Source organism: Hippoglossus stenolepis, chromosome 5 (assembly GCF_022539355.2).
Source record: "Hippoglossus stenolepis isolate QCI-W04-F060 chromosome 5, HSTE1.2, whole genome shotgun sequence".
NCBI classification, from domain to species: Eukaryota; Metazoa; Chordata; class Actinopteri; order Pleuronectiformes; family Pleuronectidae; genus Hippoglossus; species Hippoglossus stenolepis.
This window is the reverse complement of record NC_061487.1, coordinates 24,556,287-24,582,838: the sequence shown is the minus strand read 5'-3', so window position 1 is coordinate 24,582,838 and position 26,552 is coordinate 24,556,287. Positions and strand designations below refer to the sequence as shown.

The following is a 26,552-nucleotide window of genomic DNA, read 5'->3' as shown; positions in this document are numbered from 1 at the left end:
AGAGGAAACAGGCTCTGAATTCTCATTTTGCTTTTCTCACACTCTTGCTGTTTTGGTCTCTCACCATCTAGCAGTTATGAGCTGTTTATATATTTTTTCCAGTGTCTCTCAGTTGCTCTTGTCTCTCTCACACTCGTCTTTGTGTGTCGTCCTGGACCCCTGGTTACAGCCCTGATTTCATTCACCCTTTCACTTTTAATTGTTTGACTCTCATCTTCGTTTTGTTCCACAGTCTCATCCTGAATCTGCTCAGCCTTTTAATCTTCTGGTTACTATCCAGTCTCTTTGTAGTGGCCTCCATTTAATCTCAGTTTGAACTGTTTGAATGACTTGTTCACTAAGTTGATGAGGAGAATTTTACTTTAAAATGAGAGAGAACTGTTCAGCTAAGATAAAGGACAGGATGACCCAAAGCTGGATAAATGAAGACTTAATAAATGAATGAAAGTCACCATGTACCCAGTTCATTTAACCCACTGGTTTATTATAAGGTATCTTAAAGTGTGTATTGTTCAGTTCTATCCACAGGTCACAGAGATAATCTCTGGAAGTAACCATAACTTTCCAGGAGCTGGTTTTAGAAATAAAGATATACATCAATTACTCTTTGATAAGGTGCAAGTTTTAACTTTGTGATTTCTCCATAATACTGGGTTGAACGTGCTTCACCTCAGTGGCCACAGTGCCTCCTAGTGTTCATTTCAATTTACAGTATATATGAATGAAGTACATAGATACATACCACTGTATTCAGGGAAGCAGATGGACAGTGGCGACTTGGTGATCTTGCTTTCAAAGATGTCCTTCTTGTTCAGGAAGAGGATGATGGACGTGTCGTTAAACCACTTGTTGTTACAGATGGAATCAAACAGCTTCAGAGACTCATGCATGCGGTTCTGTGGGAGAGACATTAGCTCCAGTTCAATGGGCAGACATAGTGGGACACGTCAATAAATAGATTTGCATTTGAATGAAATGTAAATGTGTTCAGAGGCAGTCGAGAACACACAAACCACATACACACGTCATCGAAACACAAAGAGGAAGTGTGAAAAATAAAAACAAGAAAAGCAGAACAGAGGTACTGAGGAGTTCCTCTTGTCTATGGTGGTTTGCTGCTGTGCATTAAGTGTGTGTGTGTGTGTGTGTGTGTGTGTGCATTTATGTATGTGTGTGTGTGTCTACGATCACATCAGTAACAGAAATCATTAGAAAGCTTCTTGCAGCCGATCAGTTAAACAAAGCCATGCACGTTTCGCTTGTTAGCTACTGTTTGCTAACTGTGGTACACCGAGTAAGTGCTCACTTAAGGGTACCGTGTGGAGTTATTTCACCACAGGGGGCACTGCAGAGCAACGTTTGGAAGAGAAGTTCCTTGTATTGTTTGAGTCACATGGTTTGTATCCCATGGTCAAGCAGCATATGCACAAGGGAATGATGAAACAAATGTTTGTTTCACCAACTGCAGAAGGCAGCAACAATCTGTGGAAGTAAAGCACTGCAGAGGCAGCAGGGCGCCAATAAAGGAGGAAAAGAAAAAGACGAAACCTTGTGTCAGTAATGCACGTTCAAATTTAAAGTTTCTCTCTAAGGTTGGAAATTGAACTAAACTCATTTTTTGGCCAGATACACACAATGTTTATAAGATTTAAAAAGTACAGTTTACAAAAAACTCCACAGAGTTGTTTAAGAATAAATACAATAATAAAATAAAATATAAGGCACATAATTGATTATATTTGTTGAATTCTGCAGCCAAAATTGTTACAAAGCATCATTATTATTATATTAAAAATCTAATGAAATTTAGTAGTTCATATTTTGCATCATAAGGCCCTTATTCATGTCTTTAGATCATGTTTTTCCACTAAACTCCTGGTTTTCTAGATTAAACTGTTAGGACTACTACAGTGCTTTGTTCACAGGGGGCTTTGTAAATCATTCCACTTCTTGTGTTTGCTCATGAAACCTGTTGTGGGTTATAACCACTTCTAGTGGTTCACATTAGTTTTTAATGCTCATGCAAAAGGAAACCCCACATCAATCAAGAAACCTGGTCATAGTACATAAGGCGCCAGGTGAAGACAATAGATTTGTTTAAAGAACGAGTTGAAAGCAGTTTCTCACTGGTCATGAGCCCTGGTGCAGAATAGAGGATTGATGGGGCCATCAACCAATCGGATTAGTGAGAAAATACGATTGAAGCAAATCACCGCACATTGAAGAAAAACAGTCTCTCAAAAGAAAGAAGACAGGAGGTTTGAAGAGTTAACAGTAATTTACAGGTTTTAAATAGTGTATAGAAGACAGATAGAAATAACCATGAATAAGATTGACAACAAAGCGCGCACACACACACACACTGATACAAATCTTTGCTTCACTAACACAGTGAGTCACTGCTTTCAACTCTCAGTGAGTGTATCAACCTATCAGGAGGTTTCATACCTGTCTGTGCGCGGAGCATCTGCAGAAGATCTGACTGCTGATTGGTTAGAGAGGACAGTCGATGGCGAGAGTGACAGGAGGAGCAGAAGGAGCCAGAGATGCTGCAGGGCGGAGCTTAGAGCAGGAACCGAAAATGCAAGGGGGAGGAGGGCCCACCCACCCAGATCGCCCACTCACCCCCAAGGAGGCAGGAAGACAGTGTTCACCGAGCGCAGTTATCATTTCAGAGAGGAGTCTGCGTGAGTGTGCGCGTGTGCGCGCGTGTGTGTGTGTGTGTGTGTGTGTGTGTGTGTGCGCGTTCACGAGTGTGTATTGAGGGAAACAAGAGGAGGACAGCCAGAGAAACACACATTGCAAGCAGTTCACGAATAGAGAGAAGGGCAGGTGTGTGGCACTGGATTGTTTTCATACAGCACACGGGTGTACTGTATATGTAGATAAATCCTTTGGCATAGGACCAGTGAAGTGGTCTTTTATTTCTTTATTGTCCCGTCGAGATGAGGACAACAGAAATCCACAAAAACACTGCCTCCTCTTTGTGGCTCCTTTTAAAATCTGACAGGGTTTCTGTTTCATCTTTACAAGTCATAGAAGCATTTCAATTATTTTTCACCAAAAAAAAAAAAGGGCCATGGAATATATTTTAAAAATCTTGAAATGTTAAGGAACTGTTGTTCTTCAGCTGTTCAGAGACAACTGTGTCCTAGAATTCGACTTGATCATTAAACAGCACTGTGAACTTTATGTGTAGCATCTTGTGAGCGAGGACATTTCGAGCTGCAATAGAAATAAAAATCTACCGTTACATTTTTCAAGCACTTGTCGAGACAGGATTAGTATTATGGGAAAAAGTTTTCATTCTAATTAAATTCACGGCGTATCAGTGACTTTAATGACCTGCCCAAAAGGGATATATGTGAGACTTTATCACCCCCCCATTAGAGAGAGGGTGTCTGACTGTGGAATATTTCTGTGGCTGTAATTTCTGAATCACTCGCCATGGATGTGTCTGGTAGTAGAACCGACGGTGGAACGTGGGAGCTCACTGAAAAACATTTGGTTATTTGCCTGCTGATTTAACTCCCACACTCTTTAGCAATAATAACACATAATGTTGATCAAAACACAGTAAAAAATACCAGATCTGCTAATGATGTAATCAACAGATCCGTGACGTTTACGAGATTCGTGTTACATTTTGTTTGTTTGTTGAAATGTTTCTTTTCCGGGTGCACACACGATCAGAATCAGAATCAGAATCAGAGACACTGTTTTGATGCTCGGAGGGAATCATGGCAGTTGGTAAAAAGGACGTATTAAAGTATAAATGCACACAGGGACGTAGCCTCACTGCTAAACAGTTCAATGTCTGAGCGTGTCAGAAGCAATGGGATCTGGAGTCTCTCACACGACACTTCACTCACGGCCCCTTGATCCCTCACTAGGGGCCACTAGCTTGTCTCTGTTATTGTCCAGTGATCTCAGGCGGCCCGTGAGGATAAGAGAGAGAGACGTGACTTATTAATCCTCCTCTATCACACTGATTTCTGGACTTTCTCTTCCCTCGTCGCTTGGATCACTGGTAAAAAAAACATTGTAACCATGGAGTTGTTGTGTAATGGCAGCGTGGCTGGATGAGAAAATTCAAAAAGATTTGCTGAAAGACATGAATAATTCCACAGTAGAAACACAGAGGAGCTTATCTCTTCACTAGGCTGTTTGGAGAGGAAGCAGCTTAAACAAGTTACTATCAAAACGTTGAAGAAATAAGAAACTTTGATTGGACCTGCAGTTGTATTTTAGCTGTGTTGTGTTGAGGATTTAGAGGAGAGGAGAATCTCTAAGCTCCAATAGCTCGTTCCTCTTCACCCAATCATAACCTGATGTGTTTAGCCATCAAACATCAAACTTTAAAAGTCGTCCCTCTCCTGACATTCAGCTGGTATTTCAGTGCCGTGGAGTGTTTTGAACACCTCAGCTGTGGATGCCTGGCATCTCCATCAAACTCTCTCATCAGAAATGTCCCTCCCATGGAGACCTCCCAGTATAGCGCTCCATTCCTCCTCACCACCACCACCATCACCCGTGTCTGGGCTCAGGGGGATCCTTCATGTTGAAGCACCCACTTCATGTGATCCACTTCCACTGAAGCACAATAAATGTAATCTTACTTCAAATTTTCTCTTCATTCCACTTACGAGTCTCTTCTGATTGAAATCATATTACCATGTTAAATTGGCCACTTAATTAAAACTGGATTTATCATTACAGTGCAGGCTGATTTGTTGCGGCATCTGTGTACGGAACACACATAATACTAGAGGCTGTTTATGTGTGTGTGTGTGTGTGTGTGTGTGTGTGTGTGTGTGTGTGTGTGTGTGTGTGTGTGTGTGTGTGTGTGTGTGTGTGTGTGTGTGTGTGTGTGTGTGTTGTATAAGGATATTTCCTCGCCTTTTCTGACGTTCCACTGCTGCTCCCAGCACAGAGGGAAGCTCGAAGACATCTGCATAAATAGAGCAGCTAGTGGACACGTTTTCCCAGCCTGCAATCCTCAGAGGAAACACTCCAGGCTGATAAATAGCAGCGAGCACCGTGCATTCAAATCAGCTTATTTGTTTTTTTCCCGACTACATGGCATCATCATTGTTGAAGCCTCACGGCAGGTCGTGGCCTTTTGTTGAGGAAACACCAAGCTACTCCGTGGTAACTGTTTTACATTTCCTAGACATGTATTTGAACCAAATATCAAACAGGGACGCATTTTCATTTTATCCTCTCCACCACCCTTATGGCACTCACACACTGCCTGTTATTCAATATGCAAAAAATTAAACCACTAAAAAGATATAAATGTTTATTCAGTGATCTTTATAAGCATATTTAATGCTAATGTCTCTTTTAAGTTCAGTAAAAAAATACCTTAAATACTCTATTATTGATTTTTACACCCACTGCGTGTCCCAGTCTACGTAATTTGCCTTTTCGTGCAACCTAATATACAAGTTACTGTAACTGTCCTTTCCATTATGTAAAGCAGGCTTCGCCACGAAGGTAGCTTTGTTTGCATCGTCAATACGGGGACGAATGCTTTGCATAAAGAAAAATAACTCACAGATACAATAATCCCTTGTATTATAGGAAACACCGAGAGGGAAGACCGTGGATTTATGAAATAAACGACATGCTGACGTGGCAGCATTGTTAAATAACACCAGATAATCAGACAGATGTAAAATAAGAAAGACAGAAAGCATATAAGTTGGCCTTTAAGTTTTGTCCCTCTTAAAACATTATATAGAGTAAAACATAAATATAAATATAAACATTTTCATGCCTTCATTTATTTAGCAACTCATCAGAGCACCGGAGATTTCTTTCCTCATGTCTCAAGCTTTTACACAGACCATGTATTTAATGTTAGTTTACAGGAGGCTACATGTTCCTTCTTCATATAAAACAAGCATAAACTGTCTTTATTCATTACTATTGTTTTATAAATCCTGTGTCAAAACGTATTGAGGGTGTATTTGCTGATGTTGTCCCACATCCTGAAGCCTACAAGAGCCCTGGATACGGTACAACTCTGACTCAGTGTCTTTTAAAAGGTGCGTTCCAATATTTAGAGTGTAAATGGGTCATTTGGCCACACAGCGACAGAGAAAGAGCATCAGTGAGAGGAACACAGAGCTACAGAGGGAGAGAGAACATACGTGTGGAGACATGTCCTTACCGTGGTCTCGTCCTCATGCAGCACCTGGTCGTAGCCGCTGAGCGCCACACAGAAAATGATAGCTGTGACATCCTCAAAACAGTGGATCCACTTCTTCCTCTCTGACCTCTGACCTCCCACATCAAACAGCCTGATGGACACACAGACACACACATGAATTCATACAGACATGAACATTTCCTTTACCTAGACACCGTCAGTTTCAATCCGATCATACTTGATACTTGAGATGCACGAGCAGTTGAAGCATTTTGATGTGGAGCATCACCGGGGTGTTTATGAGACATTTCCTCTCCCTTGTGTATGTGCTCATTAATTCATGGAATGAGACAGAAGCATGTCCCATTAATTAACTAAACTGTGCTGCACGACCACAGTCAGATTTGTCTCGCCACAGTTTCGTAATGATCCCAAAAAACTATTTGCAAAAGATCTCTGATGTAGCAGCCAGCCTGCTGCATTGATGACCCAGTGGGCCGTCAGAAAATCAAGCTTTTCTCACTGTCCTCCTCCGACAGGCACAACACAAGTAATCTATTGTAAGTGTATTAGCAGGTTTTGTTTTTTGACCTTGTCCCTTCGCCAAAGTCTTCAGTAAAGACTCTCTTTATATATCTTGTGTCTGAGTCTGAGTCCTCACCTGTGTCCCACCCAGTCTAACAAAATAGCGATCAAGTATTAAAAAAAATCAATGTGTAAAGTTTTCAAGGTAGTTTGAAATCTCAGTTTTAATCACACTGATTCATTCATGTGGGAAAACAAGCTGCCGTAGCATTCATCTAAACTCTGATCTGTCAAGTCACTGAATGATCTGTGTGGTTAATGAGAGCATCCGGGTAGTTAAAGCTGTTATTGTTGTAATGGAACTGATTAGATGCACAAATTAATATTTGGTGCATTAGCATGAAGCGCAGAAGAGCAAAAAAAATAAAAAACAGGATGGGCCGCAGTCAGATGTGTGATCTGGCAAACAGAGCCTCAGAGTTGTGACTTTAAAAATATCAAAATGTCTTAATTCTCATTGTGTTTTAATCTGGATAAGAGAGCTCTGAAAACAACGAGTGTAAATGAGGCATTTCTGACTTTCCTATATATCGTTAGCACAACAATTCCCAAGGAGAGACTGATGGAAACACTGCATGTCTCCTCTGACGGGACGAGCTAGAGATCAGCTGGTGGTGACGCTCAAAGCTCGACCTGTGACCATCCAAGGAAAACAGGAGAGCGGAAACCGTCAAGATAAACTGTCTGAGGCTAGATTTGACTTTTCCCTTTGAATTCATCTGACGTCTTCCTCCAGTAAAATGTGTATTCTTGTGGTGCGTAGAACAGATGGTGCTGCTACAGCACAGGTTCACTGTAGTCTCCCACACACGGCCTCACTGCCAGTAATAGCAACTGAGCTGAGAATATTTAGACTTTTACACAAAACACACCCAGCTCCCTGCCTACTCACCTGCGAGCGTAACAGTGGAAAGCACCATTTAGTAGAACTAACATCTGTATTTCTGCATGTTTAAGATGAAATGTTTGTATGAACGAGAAAGACACAAAAAAATGAGAGGAAAAGTGAAACAAATATCAGTTGCAAAGTGCAATGGTGCATCCATGCAGAGGAATCGTGTCTACATTTGATTAATCTCCCCGCTCAGCGTGCCGTTCTGTACGCACACGCACACACCAGCGGCAGATATATGTTAATTAAATTAGAGGTCGGAACAAGACCCCTCCCGTCTTTTCTCCTTGCTTTCTCTCTCCTTTCCCTGCAATCCTCCCATAACGCCTCTCCTCCTCTCTGTCATCGTTCCCATAGCTCCTCGCTCTAATTGAATCAGATCTCATTAAAAAGGCAGACATTCATAAATATGGACACGTGTTCAAAGTATTTAATTACAGACTGGAGTTCCAACTGTATGCATGGGTAGAGGAGCAGGCTGATGGTTGGATGCTGGTGACGGTAGAAGAACGAGAAGACTACAAGCATCAGCGGTAAGAGTTCATACTGACCTGAAGTGGAGGTTTTTGAAGGTAAAGTGTGTCTCGACGATGCCTGTGGTCTTCACTCGGGTCCTCAGGATGTCCTGCTCTGTCGGCTGGTAGTCTGGCGCACCAATCCGATCTAGGCTGTCTAGGTAGCTGCACACACACAGAAAAAAACCCAGATTGTAAATCAGCAGGAATATCTAATGCAAAAAGGCGAGTCAGGCCTGTCGGGCTTTGGATTTCTTCACAGTCTGAGGCATGTGCATGGGGCTGTTAATAGCCTTTTTCAAAGCCAAAAGCATGTGAGGAAAACCCAATGAATGGGTTAGACTGTTAATCTGCTCTAATGTCAGCTGCACTTGTTAGCACCTCTGGCTAACTGGTTCACTTCCTCCACAAATAACTGAAAGGTACAAGATAAAGGAGAAAAACATTTAACTTGTGACATAATTAGCATTCTGAGATGGGACAACATACTGATGCGGCAATATATCGTCATCCTATATGATTATCAATATTATGGAACCAAATATGGATATTTTATACATTGGCAAGGCACTGTGTAAACTTTGCACATTGTTCCATCTCAGTTTTTGTCAATCTCTGTGAAACTGACACCGAATTGCAGTAATTAAATACACACATCCTGCACTTTACCTTTTTAGAGGCATTTTGTAATATTCCGTTCGACAGATATCATGATAAATCCTTATATGATCGTCTAGGAATATATTGATCATTGCAGAATTGCTGTATCGTGACGTTATTGTTATTGTGGGCCATGCATTTCGAATCATATTATATTGTATCATGAGTTACTCTGCGATTCCCCCCCCCTAATACTGTTATTGCTCTAATACTCTATGTAGCACTTCTCTGCTGTGTTTAAGCCTGAATCCTATGTGAGTGAAGCTGTAGCAGCTTCTCTCCAACTGTTCAGTAGATTTGCAGAAGTTTAAACTTGTGCAACTCCAACAATTTACACAAGATGTGTTGGTCAAGCACGAGCAGTTATAACAGTCCTCATACTTGGAACCTTTATTCATTAGCTGGAGAAGATGCTGATTTCTCGCCTGGGACATGCAACGTTCACAACATCGTGTTTGACTCATCACAATTCTTGTTTTAAAACTAATCACTGAGCAGATAATAATAAAAATCAGTCATTTTCCACCCACTCTTGAAGGGTGAGGGTTATAAAGCACACACTCAGTTCTAAAGCTGGGTTGATCCTTTGAGAAATGATTGATGGCTCTGTTTTCATTGGCCCTCAGGCTGTCTTTGTGAAGTCCGCCTCAGATCGATCAGTAGCTCCGTGCAGCTTGGTCTCACTTAGACCAGAGAGTTTTCTGATCACACTCACTGAGGAGGAGTATAATAAAATAGATGCATTTGCATTGCACCGTAAAGCTAATGATGTATGTTACGGCTCAGGTGGGCCTCAGAGTTTACATTACACAACAAGTACAATGAGAAACCCACTGGATTGATGTCATTAATAATGAAAGAAAATGTGCTACTCTATTGACTCCACTTCCTTTTCCTGTATTGACTCCGGTTTTTTTTTTTTAATCTACTGACTGCAGTTGCTTTCCTCTACCTGGAAGGCAAAAGGTCAGTAACAGATCAACACTGACACAACAGAGAGGGAATCTACTGTATGTCCACATCATGCATCCATCGAGTGTAATGGAGGTTTGTATTTATAGATCGGGAGTACACACACACACACACACACACACACACACACACACACACGGATACAGACACACAGCTTGAGTGATAAAAACTACTGATAACACAGAAAAGGGACATGGGTTTGATAAGGGTTTGGAGAGGAAGTAGATGGGGGAGGGGTAGTAATGATCTACTGGACCTTGATCAATTTTTCTTGTTATCAAGATTACAAAAAAACTACTGCACAGATTAGGACAAAAATAGTGAACTCACGCTAACACAAACACGAACATTGTTTCATGCACAGAACTGCTGTCCCCTGTGGATTTACAGTCGGGCAGCCCAGTTCCATATAAACTGTGGACCACCTCCGCATTTGGCTTTTTCCTAAGTCGATTACCACCAGAGCCCAGAGTATTCTTTCCCTCATTTCCCTGGTGACGTGCAGTATTACGGTTCTTTCTCTAAAAGAGTATTAGGCACAAAAGAGAGACATCTGTAAAGAGATGTGATAATGACAAAGACGAATGCATGTGTGTGTTTGTGTGTGTGTTTCCAGTGTAGAAAGCTGTAGAGCTGCTGACGAGCTGCGATATTCACAGGAGAGGGAACGTGAAAAGAGCAACGAGCTCTGTCATTACTTGGCAGAGAGAAGAAGATAAAACAGGGAATTTCACACTAACAATACAAACGCAGCTAATCGAAGGCAAAGCAAGATCCAGAATCAATAACTGTGTGAAAATAAACCAGAGTTATCTTATTTTAAGCGTCAGCTCTAAACAGGTACACTCAGATTGGCTGCCATTAGCAGACAATATGCACTTGAATGCAATTCAATACAGCAGTAATGTAATGCAATAAACCAGCGCTGCAAGGCCATGTTCATGCTCAGTGTCTATTTAACAACTTTACCTGACATTTTAATATGTGTGTGTATGAAGGATGTCATTGTATTATTATTATTTTTTTTTTTTTATGAAGCCGAGTCTGGACATGCCCCAGTGTCACGAAGGCAGGGGATGTAAATCATATACAGAGAGTATGTGTACTATGGTAAATAGGTCAGTGCATGTAGTGCTTAAATTGCACAAGAAAAGAGAGAGAGAGAGAGAGAGAGAGAGAGAGAGAGAGAGAGAGAGACAGAGAGAGAGAGAGAGAGAGAGCAGCGGCTTCAGGGAGAACAAAGCTTTCTGCTTTCTATGTAATAAAAAACACATCAGATGCACGTGCGATTCCTAAAAGAATCCCACACTAATATCCAGTGGAATTATGACCTTTTTACCTAAATACCTGACAGCTTACATCTGAAGGTCGGAACCCAAAACACAAAAATCTCTTAATCTGGAGAAACATCCTCAACTTTCTGTTACTGTTAAGTAACACACACACACACACACGCGCACGCGCACGCACACGCACACACACACGCACACGCACACGCACACACACGTTTAGACGAATGTAATGATTTACGTCATTGTGGTGACTTGTACCCAAACTGTGTTACTTTGTAGATTAAAGTCCCTACATCATGAGTAATACCTACACAACACACACACACACACTCACAAAAACATACACAAACACGGTCAAACTGAGTGTGGTCAGATCACGTGGTATCTGTCCCATCAGCTCATTGGTTGGTGGGTTTGTTCTGCTCCACAGGCCACAACATAATAGGAAGTGTGCATCAATCTTTAATGTGACATTTAAATCACACACACGCGCACGCACACAAACACACAAACACACGCACACACACACACAAACAGAGCGGATGTTGTTTGAGTTAATTGACCATATGTAAATGCTGACAGGACTATGTTTGCTCTCCTTTCAAGATGTCTGCCGTGATGAGGAATGACTCTCTCTCTCTTTCACTTCCTCTCTCTCTCTCTCTTTTCATTCTCTTTCTAACTCTTTCGTCAGTTTTGTACTGACTCACCCCTTCCTTTCCTTTTTTTGTCCCATTTGTTTCACACATTGTATCATTCAATCACCTTCTTGTGTTTTCTTTGCAGTTGTGGTCTTTAACTTTCACTTAATCACTACATCCTGTCTCTTCTCGTCTTCTCTGCAGATTTGTTTATGACACCTTTTGTTTCCTCTATGTTTGCATCAACCTCTTTTCCACACATTTATTCAAATTGTTAGATTCTGATCCTAGAAATGTGCACATGCTGTGTTCTCCTATGTGATTTCCACTTATTTAATCCAGTTATCATGTTATAGATTCAACTTTTTGAAACCACAACAGAACCTTGAACTAAATGATATCCTAAGATGGAGGAAAAGCTTTAGTATGCAAAGTTTTAATAGAGTCTCTTGCCATTGAACACATTTTTGAAATTAGCTCCTAATTTAAAATTCCATTTGCAGCCAGTTGAAAGTCTGCTTGGGTTTTGTTGCATCAGAGCACGAAGCAGAAGTCACATTGCTATGGTTCAAACTGGCTGAACTGTTGACCTGAGCCACGTCTGACGCGATTTTATCAAACCCCCAGCGATTAATGTGCCATTGTTAAAACTTGTTGTATGAAGATTTCTCATTACTTGTGGTTTCCCTATATACGGCCCTGCTGTCATATGTTTATATCCCTTTGATATTATAAGCTACCTTCACAACATCCGTGGTTAGAGCCCGCTGCGCAAGAGAGGTGTCTCTATCAGTGACTACATCCATCATTCTACTGCAGCTCTGCTTTACGTCACTCACTAACATGTACGGAGCACAATTAAATTACAGCTACACGCACAAACATAGCACTTTAGAGAAATGCCTCGCTCACCGCCACGCGCTCTCTCTCTCTCTCTCTCTCTCTCTGTGTTTTTCCTGCTGTGTCTCGCTCTTTCTCCACCCACACACAGGCACCGAGCATAAATCAGGGCCGGTAGTCGTAATGGTGATTGACTGTGTGTCTTAACAGCGTAGAGTATGATCGCATTTATAGGATTAGGGTGGAGTGTGTGGGTGTGTGTGTGTGTGTGGTTTCATAGTGAGTGAGTTGACTGTGGGGGGGCTAATGAGTGATCTATTGATTTCGACTTAGGAAATTAGGAATCAGCTGGGTAGTTGTAACACACACACACACACACACACACACTGACACACGCATAATAAACTGACATTATGTCCCTGGCGGTTACGGTTTTCACCCATGTCTGTTGTGTGCTCTAGGGATGCAGTGAAGACTTTGGAAGAATAAAATCTCAGCTGTTCATGTTCATGTTTGTGAAGACCTTTCCTTGTGGCGCTCTTGAGATGCTGCCTTCACGATAATGGGACTGACGTAGAGATGGACAGACTTGACAGACACACACACACACACACACACACACACACACACACACACACACACACACACACACACACACACACACACACACACACACACACACACACACACACACACACACACACACACACACAAGTGACCATGTGTACGTACTACTGCGCTGAATCGTTGAGCTGGTACTCTCGGGCGCGGCTGAAGCACTCCTGGATACCGGAGTCGGACCACAGACGAATCATGGCGGAGAGCAGCTCAGCAGAGTAAGGCTCCGTGTCTTCCATACGACTGACGACGTCACACACCATCTTAGCGTCCGCCTGCAGGTGAAACAAAAGGGAAGAAAGAGCAGGTTAGTATTCTTCACTCTAACAGCTGCTGAAATGCTGTAACATTATCCAAATGTCAGCTCATAAATGATGAGACAGTACAAGCATCACAGAGATACTGCCACAAGGGGAAATTCATTCTGAACCCAACGGTAGGAGAAGTGCTGCCTGTAGTTTGACATATTTAAAAGTAGAACTATCAGACACAACGTGTGAACCAGAGAAGGTGCGTTAACACAGATAGAGGATGAAAAGGAGAGAAGAGGAAGACAGAGGTGGTAACAACAACTACAGAAGATGATTTCTGAAGATGACAGAGGAAAAGGGGTTAGAATGAAACTTTTGTGGTCCATTTTCTCAGTGAAAAGCCTTCACTGCAGAAAGTGTCATTTACAGACCCTGAGTAAGTGCAGATACACAATTCATCATCTCAAAGCCACTGTGGTTTATGGACCTGATTGTTTAAGGTCATCATGCACCTTCAAGAAAAAAGCTCGACAAACTGTTTCAAACAATGGGTTCGGACAAAGGTAAACCTCTTATTTAGTCTTCGGCTGCAGGAGGCCAGAGAGGGGGCTGTCGTCATGCAGCAGTGATCCTTCCTCCCTCAGTGGCAGAGACACTCAGCTCCCTCCACACAAAGAGCCAGATAGATTAGCTGCTGCTAACTGACACAACTGCAAAGGAGTCAGTGTCTTAAAAGCCAAAGCAATGCAGGTCATATGACGGCAAGAGGTCAGTCAGTCAAGCTGTAAACACCGGGAACATAAAGACAAAGACTAGAGCAGTGGCCGCTGTAAACCTGCCTGTTTGGACAACGTCACCAATGTAAATGAGTTCCAGTCGCCACTGCTGCAGAGTTTATCAACATCGATCAAATCATTTGTCCAAAATGCACCAAGTCCAACCCTGAGATTAATTAGGGCCGAACAATACACCCGATGTGTATTGTGTGAAGCTGATCAGATGAACGGTTCCCGGGATTTGTGAGTCACATAAAGACGGACAGACATTTCTGGAATTAGTAGATAAATTAGATAGATTCACTGTTTATAACCATTTAGTTCATATTGTAAAACTGAATGTTGCATAACAAAAAATAACAATCATTCACAGAGATGAATTTGGTGGAATTTAATTTGTATCATTTAGGATTATCAGTTTTTTTTGTAAAGATATATATTTTATAATGAAATCAACAAGTTGCAAAACCCTGCGTTACAAGATGTTTTTTTGGAAAGATTATATACTATTGTTCATTTCCATATATATTTGAACACGTCATCCTTTGTTTATGGAAAATCACTCTGACCACTTATGTGTGAGGTTTACTCATGCTACTTAGATGCCTCCGCCATTACCAGCATCTCGTCTGAATCCTCGTTGATTTCCCCCTGCTCTCCCCTGCTCTTTGCTGTTATTGATTTCTCTTCACAGCACTTCACTCCGCCTACATCATTATTCTTGCATCTATGGTAATATTTATGGGTCAGTAAGGCCTTGACCTTTTTTCACCTTGTGCGCTTGATGGCCTTTTCTTTTTCTCCACTGCACGCAAACTGTACACAACAGCAACAAAAATGTAAATGCTCAATACAGTAAAAAAATGAACAAACAAGTGATAAGAAATACAGTAATTTAAAGTAGTAAAATTTTAATACTGTAATATAAACTTAATTTTTTAAATGAAACACATTTGTAATCAGGGAATGATTTTTTTTACATTTAACCATTAAGAGAATAAGATTAACTACTGTTCAAGGATGTTATTGAAAATTATTGTATAATTGTCCAAAACTGAGGCAATAAGAAATTATTGTGACTGTCTGCTTAAAAAAAAACGTGTATTTATTTTTGACATCAACAATTTATATTGTATTACAGCGATTTCTCTTATTTTCTATCTAATCATATATCCCGAAAAAGATTTCCCTCTAGGTGACATGTTATTATCCCACTTAAGTTCTTAAATGCTTGTTTGTGTTGATTCATTTACACAAATAAATAGATCCATTAGAATTAACATTTAACTTCCTAAGGGGACATTTAAATTACTTTATTTAATCAAACTGCAGAAAGTTTACATGAGTATATTATTTCTCCGGTGAGATCATAAATTACATAAGAAAATTTACAAGACGTCTGCTAATAGAACTACTACAGTACTGTACTCTAATGGCACCACATTAAAAAGAGAGTAAAATCCAATTAAGATTCCAGAGATGCCAAACATTTATAGTTGTGTGACACAAAAGGTGCAATGCTCCAAAGTTCTAATTCAAATTTCTTCTTTCTACGGATGATTATGTCAAATTTATCCAGAAATACAATCACAAACTTTGGACCTAACACGACGGCACAATATCCTCTGAGTATGACCAATGTTACAGTATATCTCATGAATATAATTCATCAGCATGCACAGGTCCAACCTATTTCTATAAATGTGATACATGAAGCACTTACCAGCATATTGCTGAATCAGCAAAATGAAAATATATAACTCAGTTAAATATTTATGCAACTGAACAGCACTGAAATCAATATAACTTTACAGCAGGCTAACACCTTCACTGGAACAATATATCATCAGGCTTTGTATTACTTTTTCTTTTTTTTTTCAACCAATGAAACAGTCTGAGATCAGGAGGAGTGTTGCTGTTCCCTGTACTGTAATTTTATCCAGACATTATAATTAGATTTCATGGCACTCAGGCTGAAATCACAATAAGTGAAGGCACAACGTGTTTGAGTTTCCACATTTCCCCCAGAAATGAACAGAGTGCGAAGCAATCAGGGCGAGATAATAACAGATTAGAAGAGTTTGGAGATTTGACAGAGGACACGTATGCTCCTCAAGCATCAACCTGATTAAAACTCACCCAGACACACACACACACACACACACACACACACACACACACACACACACACACACACACACACACACACACACACACACACACACACACACACACACACACACACACACACACACACACACACACACACACACACACACACACACACACACACACACACACACACACACACCTGGGAGTTGCCAATGCAGCCGCAGCACAGGCTCATTTAATCTGGTGGAGGAAGTCACGAGGCACCGGTGCCAGGTTTAATCCTGCGTCCTCTTGGAAAGTTCAGAAAGCTAATGGTGTCAACAAAGCCTTCACCAGCAGACGGGGAGCGATGCTGTGTTGAGCTTGTGTGCAATACAAAGCAAGTCCAAAAAATGTAATGTTGTGATCACAACGTTAGGGATGTGTTCTCTGGACTCCTTCCAAGTTGACAAAAAAGACTCATTAAGCTCAGCAGCCCAAATAACTCTCTTTTGCCTCTTTCTGACACTTCCAGCTAATTAAAAAACAAACTAGAATAACAGCGTCACGGTTCTACGCCTTTGCCAAACTATTAAAATTAAAGGAAATATGTTTGCAATCTCCAAGGGAACTCACAGGGAATTCAGCTTAAGGTGGTTTTGAGGTATCGAACTCCCGAGAACAAGACGTTTGTCGGCTGGGACATCCTGAAGCGGAGACATTAGTCTTCTAAGCCGTCATGTCCATACAGTAAATAATCTTTGTGAGAACACGAAAAGAATGAGAGCAATGCCGCAGACTACCACCACTGTTTTTTTGTAACCCCCTAAAATTCTGTGATCTGTTGTTGTGCAAAAATTGTGCCTTCAGCTAAGATTAAGTGCATCGTAGACACAGAAAGAAATCGTTTTTATTCAGCTGTTGACTGAATAATAAAGAATCATCATTTCCACTGTTTTGTTTTTGAATTATGCAGGTGTAGAACAGCCCCCCCAGTGAAATGTCAGCTGTTTCCCCTCGCAGCTAAGAGAGAAGTGGGTCAGGACGGGGTTAATGAATATCACCAGGCTGTGACGAAATGTGCGGTGAGAGTCCGACATCCTTTCTGCACAGTCGAAACTTCATGGTTTGGGTGTAATGAGTGAACAGTGCATAAAGACAGAGATGTCTTCATTCTCAATCGGCGTATTCTGAAGGATTTTAATTCATTTATAGTATTTGGAACTAAATTCAGATTCAGTAAATTGCTGTCAAACCATCTCTATAAACAATAATAACTTCCCTCTCTGAAATGCTTCTGTTTCTGTCCTTGTTTGTATCTGTTTATCACAATGTAAGATGAACCAGAGCTACGGGAATGAAAGCACCTCGAGTCAGTTGCCGTTCCCCGTAAATAACAACAGATCATAATAATGTGAACTGAGTCACTGGTCGATAAAACCTCAGCCAGGCCCTTTCATTTTTTTATTATTTCTCTAATCTCTTATTGCAGGCAATTTTCTCCTTCCTGCACCTCAGCGTGTCACCACTCCGACCTCCTCCAGTCATCCAATCTGTCTTTGAGCCAGTAACCATCCCTACATCCTCATTATCTCACCTGTATCTGCACACATCGCTCTAAAGTGTTTTTCCATGTCTGTCCTTCACATCTCCTTCCATCTGTGCTCGTGACCAGGTGTGTCTGTCAATCCTGTCGTCTCCTATTCTTCACACCAGCCCTCCCTCTTTTATTCTTCTCTATCTCGCTGTCCTTTGACACTTTTCGCTTGCTCCATCTGTGCCTCTCATCTTCCCCTCCCTCCCAATCGTCTCCCTCTCCATCAGACATCTCTTTTTCCCTCTCAGTAGTTCTACATCCCCTCCTGCTCTCTCTCATCTGGCTCCACTCCTCCTTCTCTCACCTCTGTGACACTGACACCAGCTTCACTCTCCTGTGTTGTAATGAACCATTTTTAACTCTATCACCAAGGTGCGACTGTAAGAACATGCGCACTAGAGTTTGTAATCTACAGTTGTTCCACACATTTGATTTAGATTTATTTTTGTGTATATGTTTTTATAAATCTAGTGTAAATATACACAATATATCACATTTCCTTCTCCAATATAAGGTTCTGTCCATGCAAGATGCAAGTGCGGGACCTTTTCTCGACCACATGTAGACAGATTCAGTAAGATAGTAAATAACTGAGTTCAAGAATGTTTTTTCAGAGTTTGAGCATTCAGTCAAAAGGTTTCTTGCATTTAACTTCCCTCAAAGAGTTGTGCATTTATTTACGATTTTGCAAAACCTAGTTTTTGTCATAGTTTTCCTCCATGTTGATGGTGACATCCTTTTTCTGAATATACTGTACATGTGTGTGAGTGTTCTTGTCTTTCCACTCTGATGAAACACTACACAAACACACTAACTCTATTTAACTGCTCTACGTCCCTGCCTGGACACTGAATAGCCAATTGTCACATTCATCAAATCTCCTCCGTCCTCATCATCATCATCATGCTTCATCCTCTGCATCTGTTCCTTTCTCCTGTTCCTCTCTGTCTCTGTATTCAATAGGCAATCAAAGCACGTACGTACTGTAGGACCGTCCACTTCTCTCTCATTGTCCAGAACTATAGCAAATCGCCCATCTGCAAGTCCAACACACATCCATCTGCCTAAACCAACTAGGTTCCCTTTTATTTTGTATTTTGAGAGAAAATAGAGGATCTATTTGTGTTAAAGCCCTTCCTCTCCAATAAACCAAAATAAAAAAAACGGATAAAACACATATATTTATGTTGTTTAAATAATTTGGGAAGTTGTTTTGTGAGAGTACTGCTTTCTGCTGCCATTAACAGTCACTGTGATTTACTCCTCCATTGTCTTCCTGTCTTTGGAGATGAAGAAGCTCTCACTCTGTCTTGGAGAATCAGTCGTCCGACCACCTGCTGGTTGGTTTGTTTTGAGGACGGAGGTCTGGTGGTCGAGTTCTCACAGATCTGCTGCATGAGTTAATTTCTGATTTGGATTAGTTTGGCTGGCCCAGACTCCCCCGATCACTTCCTCTCCTCCCGTCTGCTTTCACCCTGTGTACATGTCTATACCCGTCCCCACAAAGTGCCAACTTATTACGGCATCAAATATGTTTTTATCAGCCCCTCATCCTCCATCTCCTGCTCTGTTCTAATCAACAGCTCATAAACTGACTCTTCTGAGAAAAGAGAGGAAATGCCAGGTCTTACAAATGGGTTTCATGAAAGCAGAGAAGAAGCTTTTAGTCTCCAGTCTTCAATGTGTGAGGGTGTGTGAAGGAGAGGACATCAATTGCATTTGAACTGTCTCATTCATAGTTATAAAATTCAGCCTGATGAAATCAGCATGAAAGGATTTTCACTTCAGTAACTTGCCCTCTTCCGCCGTCTTTGAAAAACAACCTATGGCAGTAACAAAGTCCAGGAGCCACATTTAAAACCCAGGTCTGATCCTTGGCCTGCTGGGACACCGTGGAACTCAGAACAGCATCTCTGTCTGACGTTAAGCAGGAGCTCTCTCCGCCTGTTGTCCTCTGCGAGGTGTCGATCCCACTTGGAGGGATTGGATTTGAAGTGAATGTGTTTCAGCAAAGACTTAAGCTCGGTACCGGCTTCCTCTCTGCTGCTGCTGCTGCTGCTGTGTGTCTCTGTCAGCAGCTACACAATGCCTGATAAGGAACGTGGAGAGAGTGTGTGTGTCTGGGTGTGTGGGTAATATGAATGAAGGGACAGTTCAAGAAGGACTGAGCCGGAATTCTGTGTGTATGTGTGTGTCCAGACAGTGTGTGTCACAGTTTGAGTGCTGGGCAGTGGGCCACAGACACACTTTAAACCCACAGCCAAAGACAGGGACACAGTCTAAACAGACATTTTGAAAGACACACTTAGTATATATGTGTGTGTGTGTGTGTGTGTGTGTGTGTGTGTGTGTGTGTGTGTGTGTGTGTGTCTCTCTATAGGAATATACTGTTAAACCAAGCACAGTTGAAATGCTCTGTATTTTCCTATGCAGCCACCTTTGTTCCCATCTACACATACATAGTGTTGACCTGCAGTTGTCATGGAAACGTACCACTCTTATCCAAGGGATACATGCCTCGATCTGTGATATAAACATGAATATACTTTGAGTAAAAGTTTCTTTTACTTCACGATGGTGATAGATGAAAAGCCTAAAATACAAGTCGTCTCGTAAGGTGACACAAAATAAAAAATCACGTCTTGAACAAATGGTAGTGGTAGTAAAAGGGTTTCTGTAAATCCCTCGACCCCATGAAGTGCGACAGGCTTCTTCGTCACGTCTTGTTTTGCAAATGAAGTTACTACAGGAAAGTGGTGATAACCAGATGAGTGACGGGAAACGGTCGAGATAAGATCAATGTGCTGCCTGTGATGTTGAAAACAACATGTTTGTTATTAGGCTGACATGAATGAGAGAACAATGCTTGAAAAAACAGTTAAATGAACAAGTGAGATTGTGTTTGTTGACGTCACAGTGAGCATCAGCCAATCAGATAATGGGAGAAACAAAAAAAAAACATGACAACAGTCTTTTCTCTGGATCATTTTCCCTTTCACCCCCCCTCTCCTCTTCTCGCTTCCATTTATGGACACATTTTCACTCGTTAACTGATTCGCCTTATTCTGCTTGTCAATCACCCCCTTTTGTCTCTCACGGTCTAACCTTTCTCGTTGCTTCTCGAGTCTCACGTGATGTCACTGTGATCCAGTGGCCCACAAACCCCAACGACCAAAGAAACAACAAACACACACTTTACATACACTATCGTTTATCTCTCCACCGCTCCGCACTCTATCTATCTATCCCTCCATTTTATTACTTCACCTCATTACCATCTTTTTTCCCTTCTCTCCTCCACTGTCGTCCACTGGCACACCCCACCCTACTGAGCTCTCTCTCTCTTTTTTCACTCTCTCTCACCGTCCTCTCTCTCTCTCTCTCTCTCTCACACACTCCTCCGCATCATGTGACTCTCAGCTGCAGTTGCCATGGTGACCATCCTCATTTCCCAGGAATGCAATCGTGTCTCTGATTCTCTCTCTCTTTCACTGCCCTTCCTTTCTGCTGCACCCTCCTCCTCCTTCTTCTCCTCCCTCAGCATCATCCTTCGCTTTCCTCCAGCAATCCCTTCCTCCCCTTTAATTTTCCTCTCCTTACCCCCTTTTCCTCCCTCCTTCCCTCCTCCTCCTTTCCCTCTAAATATATAGTTCACAATATTGACAGGATAAATAGTTTTTTCCTGCATCACCTCTTTGGCTCAATTCAACTCATGTCACTGATATAAATGTCAGATGTACTGCCAAAGCATCTCGGAGTACACACACCCCCTCCCCATCTCTGCCTTGGTCTCTGCCGCTGCCTCCCTCCCTCCCTCTCTGAAGCAGTTGCTGAATAATGGAAGTGATGAAATATTTAACTGTTGTTCAGCCCTCCTGCAGACTGCCCCAATGGATCCTAACACACACAAACACAGACACACGTATACTTTATACAGTATTTATGTGTGTGTGTGTGTGTGTGTGTGTGTGTGTCTGTGTGTGTGTGTGTGTGTCTGTTTGTGGTCCATGCTTTGCTCCAGTGGAGCTTCTGCTGCCACCCGCACATGGCACCCTGCAACCACACCCAATACATCACACTCTCACACACACAAACACACACACACGTAGGAAGGAGGCGGAGGATATGCGGCATGTACAGTATGTGCTGTTATATGAGTGGATCAATAAAATACACTGAGTCAATAGCAGCACAGCAGCGCAGGGGCAGATCAAGCCTACTGTCCCCACCTGAACCCCAAAGACACCGGAGATAGAGAGACATAAAAAGCACAAGTGCTTCGTGCACGTAAACGTAAGCTTGTGTGTGAGCGTGTTACAAAACATTATGTATGCAAAGACGATGCAGAGCAGCAGATTCATGAGGATATCGTCTCTGCAGGAACTTTGCAGAAGCAGAAAATGGAGGATGTGCACTGAGGTTTATGAGCACGTCATTTAGATGTCACAGATTATGAAAGTGATCATGTTTTACTAGACATTTCATAGCGGTTTTAAAGAGAGTCAGAGCTAATGTGGACAGCTCAGATGTGGGGTAATATATCCAGATTAAAACGATTACTTTTCCAAAATGTCTTCATATAGTTTGAACGACAAATACGAAATGACACATTTAATGCTCGAAAATCACATTTTCTGAATTTGCAATGGAATATGAACACGGAATTTGGTTGAATGTATTGAGCTTAAATATTTATCACCACTGTTTCATCTGTTCTGGTTCTCACACACAGGTAACCACAGCAAAGATTTCTAAGAGCGAGGCTAATAGGGTTACGTTGCTATGGAAAGATGATGTTCCACTTTATTTTCTCACACCATTACTTGCGCACTAACACAGACACAGGTTTGTCCTTCTACAGTTGTGAGTCATTGACATGATGCATTCCCTAGCACCAGTAACCCTAACCATCACAACTGATTGCCTGGCTCCAATCCTAATCATGTTCTAACCATAACCCAAAAACCAAGTCTTATTCTTCAAAAAGTCAATTGAAGGTTTAACGGTGGTAGCAAACAAAATAGCGTTAATTTGACATTTAGTTCAGAAACTTCAGAGAACTCCACATCCTCTGAGCAATGTCCTCAGTGTACAGCTGGGTTTTTCTTGCTGCACTTGTGACACTTTCTAAACGGTTGTAAACAATTAATGTCTTGGAACACAGCCATGCTCGTTAACATTAACATTAACTCGTCAAAATCCAGAAGGGGCAGGACCCGGGACGAGGATAAACTGATTCCGTCTGTCTCTGACAAGCAGTTATTTAAGTTCTTTTACTGAAGGGTTACTATGATCTATTCGTAGAGTGATGTCTCCACGGCTGTCAGGATGGCAGGTGAGTGCAGAAAAGACAGTTTTGTAAACTAACAACAATGAAGGCTTGAGAGAAGAGGCCTGACAATGAGGTCAGGAGCATTTCTTGTTTGTCCATGTGCACATCACATGCTCACCATGACACAACTTAGATACCAGACACAACAATAATTAACGTTATTTGATGGCGCCTTTCTAAACACCTAAGGACAATTTACAGCACATAAAAAGAAGAATATTTCAAAGTAAAACCCAATGGTTAAAATCAGATTAGAGAGACAGATATCTTACAATTAATCATATTTAAACACAATAATAAAGACAAGGAAACATCAACCAAACACAGTACGTCTGCTGGGTATTCACACACACAGACTAAGATAACTAAGATTATTAAATAAACCATTTAAGTTAAACACTTATGACAAACACTCTTGCCTCCCAGTTTAATTATTAGATTACAGTATAAAAATGGGTCATATGTATGTCAGTCAAAGACACCTGGATGGCATAAATTATCTTCCTGCAAACACACACACACACACACACACACACACACACACACACACACACACACACACACACACACACACACACACACACACACACACACACACACACACACACACACACACACACACACACACACACACACACACACAGCAGCCATCTCCCTCCGTCTCTCTGAGTCTCTTTCTAAATGTCGAGGGTTTTTTCTTTTGAATGCTTATTATAAAGGTTTGGAGACATGTATGACAAATGACATTTTTTTAAAGCACAGCCAACAATAAAGACCAACATTGTTCGGCATTATTCATGTAAAGTGTTTAAAGTGTTGAAAAATGATTTTCATTATTATACCTTTAAAACTGTTTTATAATCCTGTTTTGTATCCTTCCACTATAATGCGATTATTTTCAAACTTTTACTTCCTCTGCGAAACAAGCTGATTTCCCCGGAGAGATCAATAAATCTGGAGACTGTCTCCAGACATTTTTCTTTGTTTTTCCCGACTGAGATTTTATCTTTTTCAAGCAAACTCCTCTTCCTCTATCGCTCTGAGCCCTCTCTCTCCCTCTCTCTCCTCTCTCTCCTCTCTCTCTCTCTCTCTCTCTCTCTTTCCCATCTCTCTCTTTCCCAGTCTCTCTCTTGTTGTGTCTTTGGAGTATCACTCTCTCGTCCAATCTGCCTCTCTGTCACTCACTGTCTGTTTCTTCTCACACATCATCTATACTTAGATCCAGCAGTGAGCTGCCACCCCCCTCTTTCCAACATACCTCATCCACACACACACACTCACACACACACAGACACACACAGAATACTAAATAACACAAATAGCACACCTCTAAGATAACAAGTACTTCCTATGTTTGGGTGTTGGCTCTATGGCAGTTTCGCAGGCTAATTATACACATTATAGATGTGTGTATTGCTGCCCCTGTTTGTACTTGTGCCCTACTGTCATCAATGCCAACCATCAGCAGCGTGGACTCTTAAATTATATTCTTTGTTTATAATCTGCGTTGTGCCAAGGTTTGGCAGTGCTGCCAGCCATTTGGTTCCTGTGCACTTCCTGCAGCTCTGGAAAAAATGGAAAATGTTTGCCTTTGTCAGTAATTAATGGGATGCTTCTATTTTTGATATTTATGGGTTTCAAGCCAACATCCAAAGAGTGTTTGTGACAATAACCAGGCATGTCTGCTGTTTGAGGGGAGATGTAATTTTGGCTTCATCGGACACAGATCTCTGATTTCATTTCTCTACTGTCACAGCTGAGGGTCATGAGAATTGAGTGTGGATTAGAAACTGAGCTCTCAGGCTGCGAGCGTCTCCGGGAAAAGGATGAGCTCCGACTGAGATGAGACAACAACTTTCTAGCTGATTTCAGACCTGCAATAAAGTCTGAACTTTATCTGAAATAAGAAGGGGAAAATGTCTGAGTGAGCCCATGTGAGAATACAGTGGGAAAATGCACGCATGCAGGCATGTCAACAGCGTTTCTAACACGTGACCGATGCTAAACTACAAAAATATATGTAGAAGACGAAGCTGTCAACTTTGAAAAACAATTAGATTTGAGAGCTTTGGGCAATAAGAGCCTATATACATACATATATTATATAAATACCGTTCATGTCTGAAAATGGCTCACGTTTTTATTCTTAGGTGAGTCAAGTCAAGAGTCACTTAGGAGTTTTGTAATTCAAGATGAAGAAAGTACAAAAATACACCAATCCTCCAGCTAGCTGAGGTGGCTGAGGTTAAGTTTGCCCTTTATATTTATATTTCTGTATCGAACAACTCTAAACATAATCCAGAAGAAGTCCATGGCACACTGTAGGAGAAGTACTGGACCACATCTGATAAAATAAAGTACAGAGAAAAATACCTAGAAAATAAAGGAATATTGTAAAAGATAAATAGATATATAATTTAATGAATACAAAATCTAGATTTACATAAAATAGACTTTTTTAAATGTGAAGACTTGTTCGGTGTCTGATGGCAACTCAGCTGTTACCAACCTTAAGGTCATGAACATCAAAGAGTCACAAGATTATCTGTCATTTGAGGGCTTGAACAAAGTAGATTACTTTATCTGCAATTGTGTTCCAGTGTTCGAACGACCTGAGACAACACATTCAGGCGGATCTGTGCTCATGGAAAATACAGGAGGAATTGTGATTAAAATGGAAAAAACTCTATTTATTGTACATAAATAATTATTGTCAAAGGTTTTAGCCTTTTCAGTTAATGCCACTGAGTTGAATCCCAATGTTACAGCACATTTGTTTTCCTTACAGCCCATCCAAGCAGAAGTATCAATCGTGAATCCATCCACCGACTGTAGCAGTAAGCTGATGTAATACAATCTCTGTGTTTGCTGAGCGAGAGAGAGCAAGACAGAAAGAGAGGGGGGGGGGAGGTGACGGAGCGATGGAGAGACGGAGGAGAAAATAGAGTAAGGGTATAAAAATGACAAGGGGGGTGGATTTGTTGGGGCCCCTCATTTCAACCAATAGGATGTGAGCAGACGTGGCCAAAACCTAGCATCCAATCATGTGAAAGATAGGTGGTCAGGTGACGACATGGCTGCATGTTCCATGGAGGTGGCCGGCTAGCCTGGTTGCTACGGTAACTGGTTGGTATCCTAGATACTAGCAAAGGGGCTTATAGGAAACTAAATGGTAAGACACCCAGAAAAAGAGAGAGAGAGAGAGAGAGAGAGAGAGAGAGAGAGAGAGAGAGAGAGAGATGGAAAAGAAGAAGAAACCACATCCCATATCTCAAATCTTTTTAGAATTTAGACAAGAACACACATAACATATATCAGTGTGTGTGTGTGTGT

General features: G+C 41.4%; 1 protein-coding gene across 3 annotated transcripts in view; it reads right to left on the bottom strand.

Annotated features, from left to right (window-relative positions):
* LOC118109333 (guanine nucleotide-binding protein G(o) subunit alpha) overlaps nucleotides 1–26,552 on the bottom strand; it is a 79,823-nt gene that overhangs the window by 11,904 nt on the left and 41,367 nt on the right. For 2 of the 3 annotated variants that reach the window (XM_035156381.2, XM_035156380.2), the window contains exons 4-7: nucleotides 13,287–13,447; nucleotides 8,186–8,314; nucleotides 6,179–6,308; nucleotides 743–896 (exon numbers count right to left, since the gene is read on the bottom strand). In XM_035156381.2, the coding sequence (XP_035012272.1) occupies nucleotides 743–896; nucleotides 6,179–6,308; nucleotides 8,186–8,314; nucleotides 13,287–13,447 (574 nt within the window). The remainder of the gene's footprint in view (nucleotides 1–742; nucleotides 897–6,178; nucleotides 6,309–8,185; nucleotides 8,315–13,286; nucleotides 13,448–26,552) is intronic. The other variant, XM_035156379.2, reaches the window with a different exon arrangement.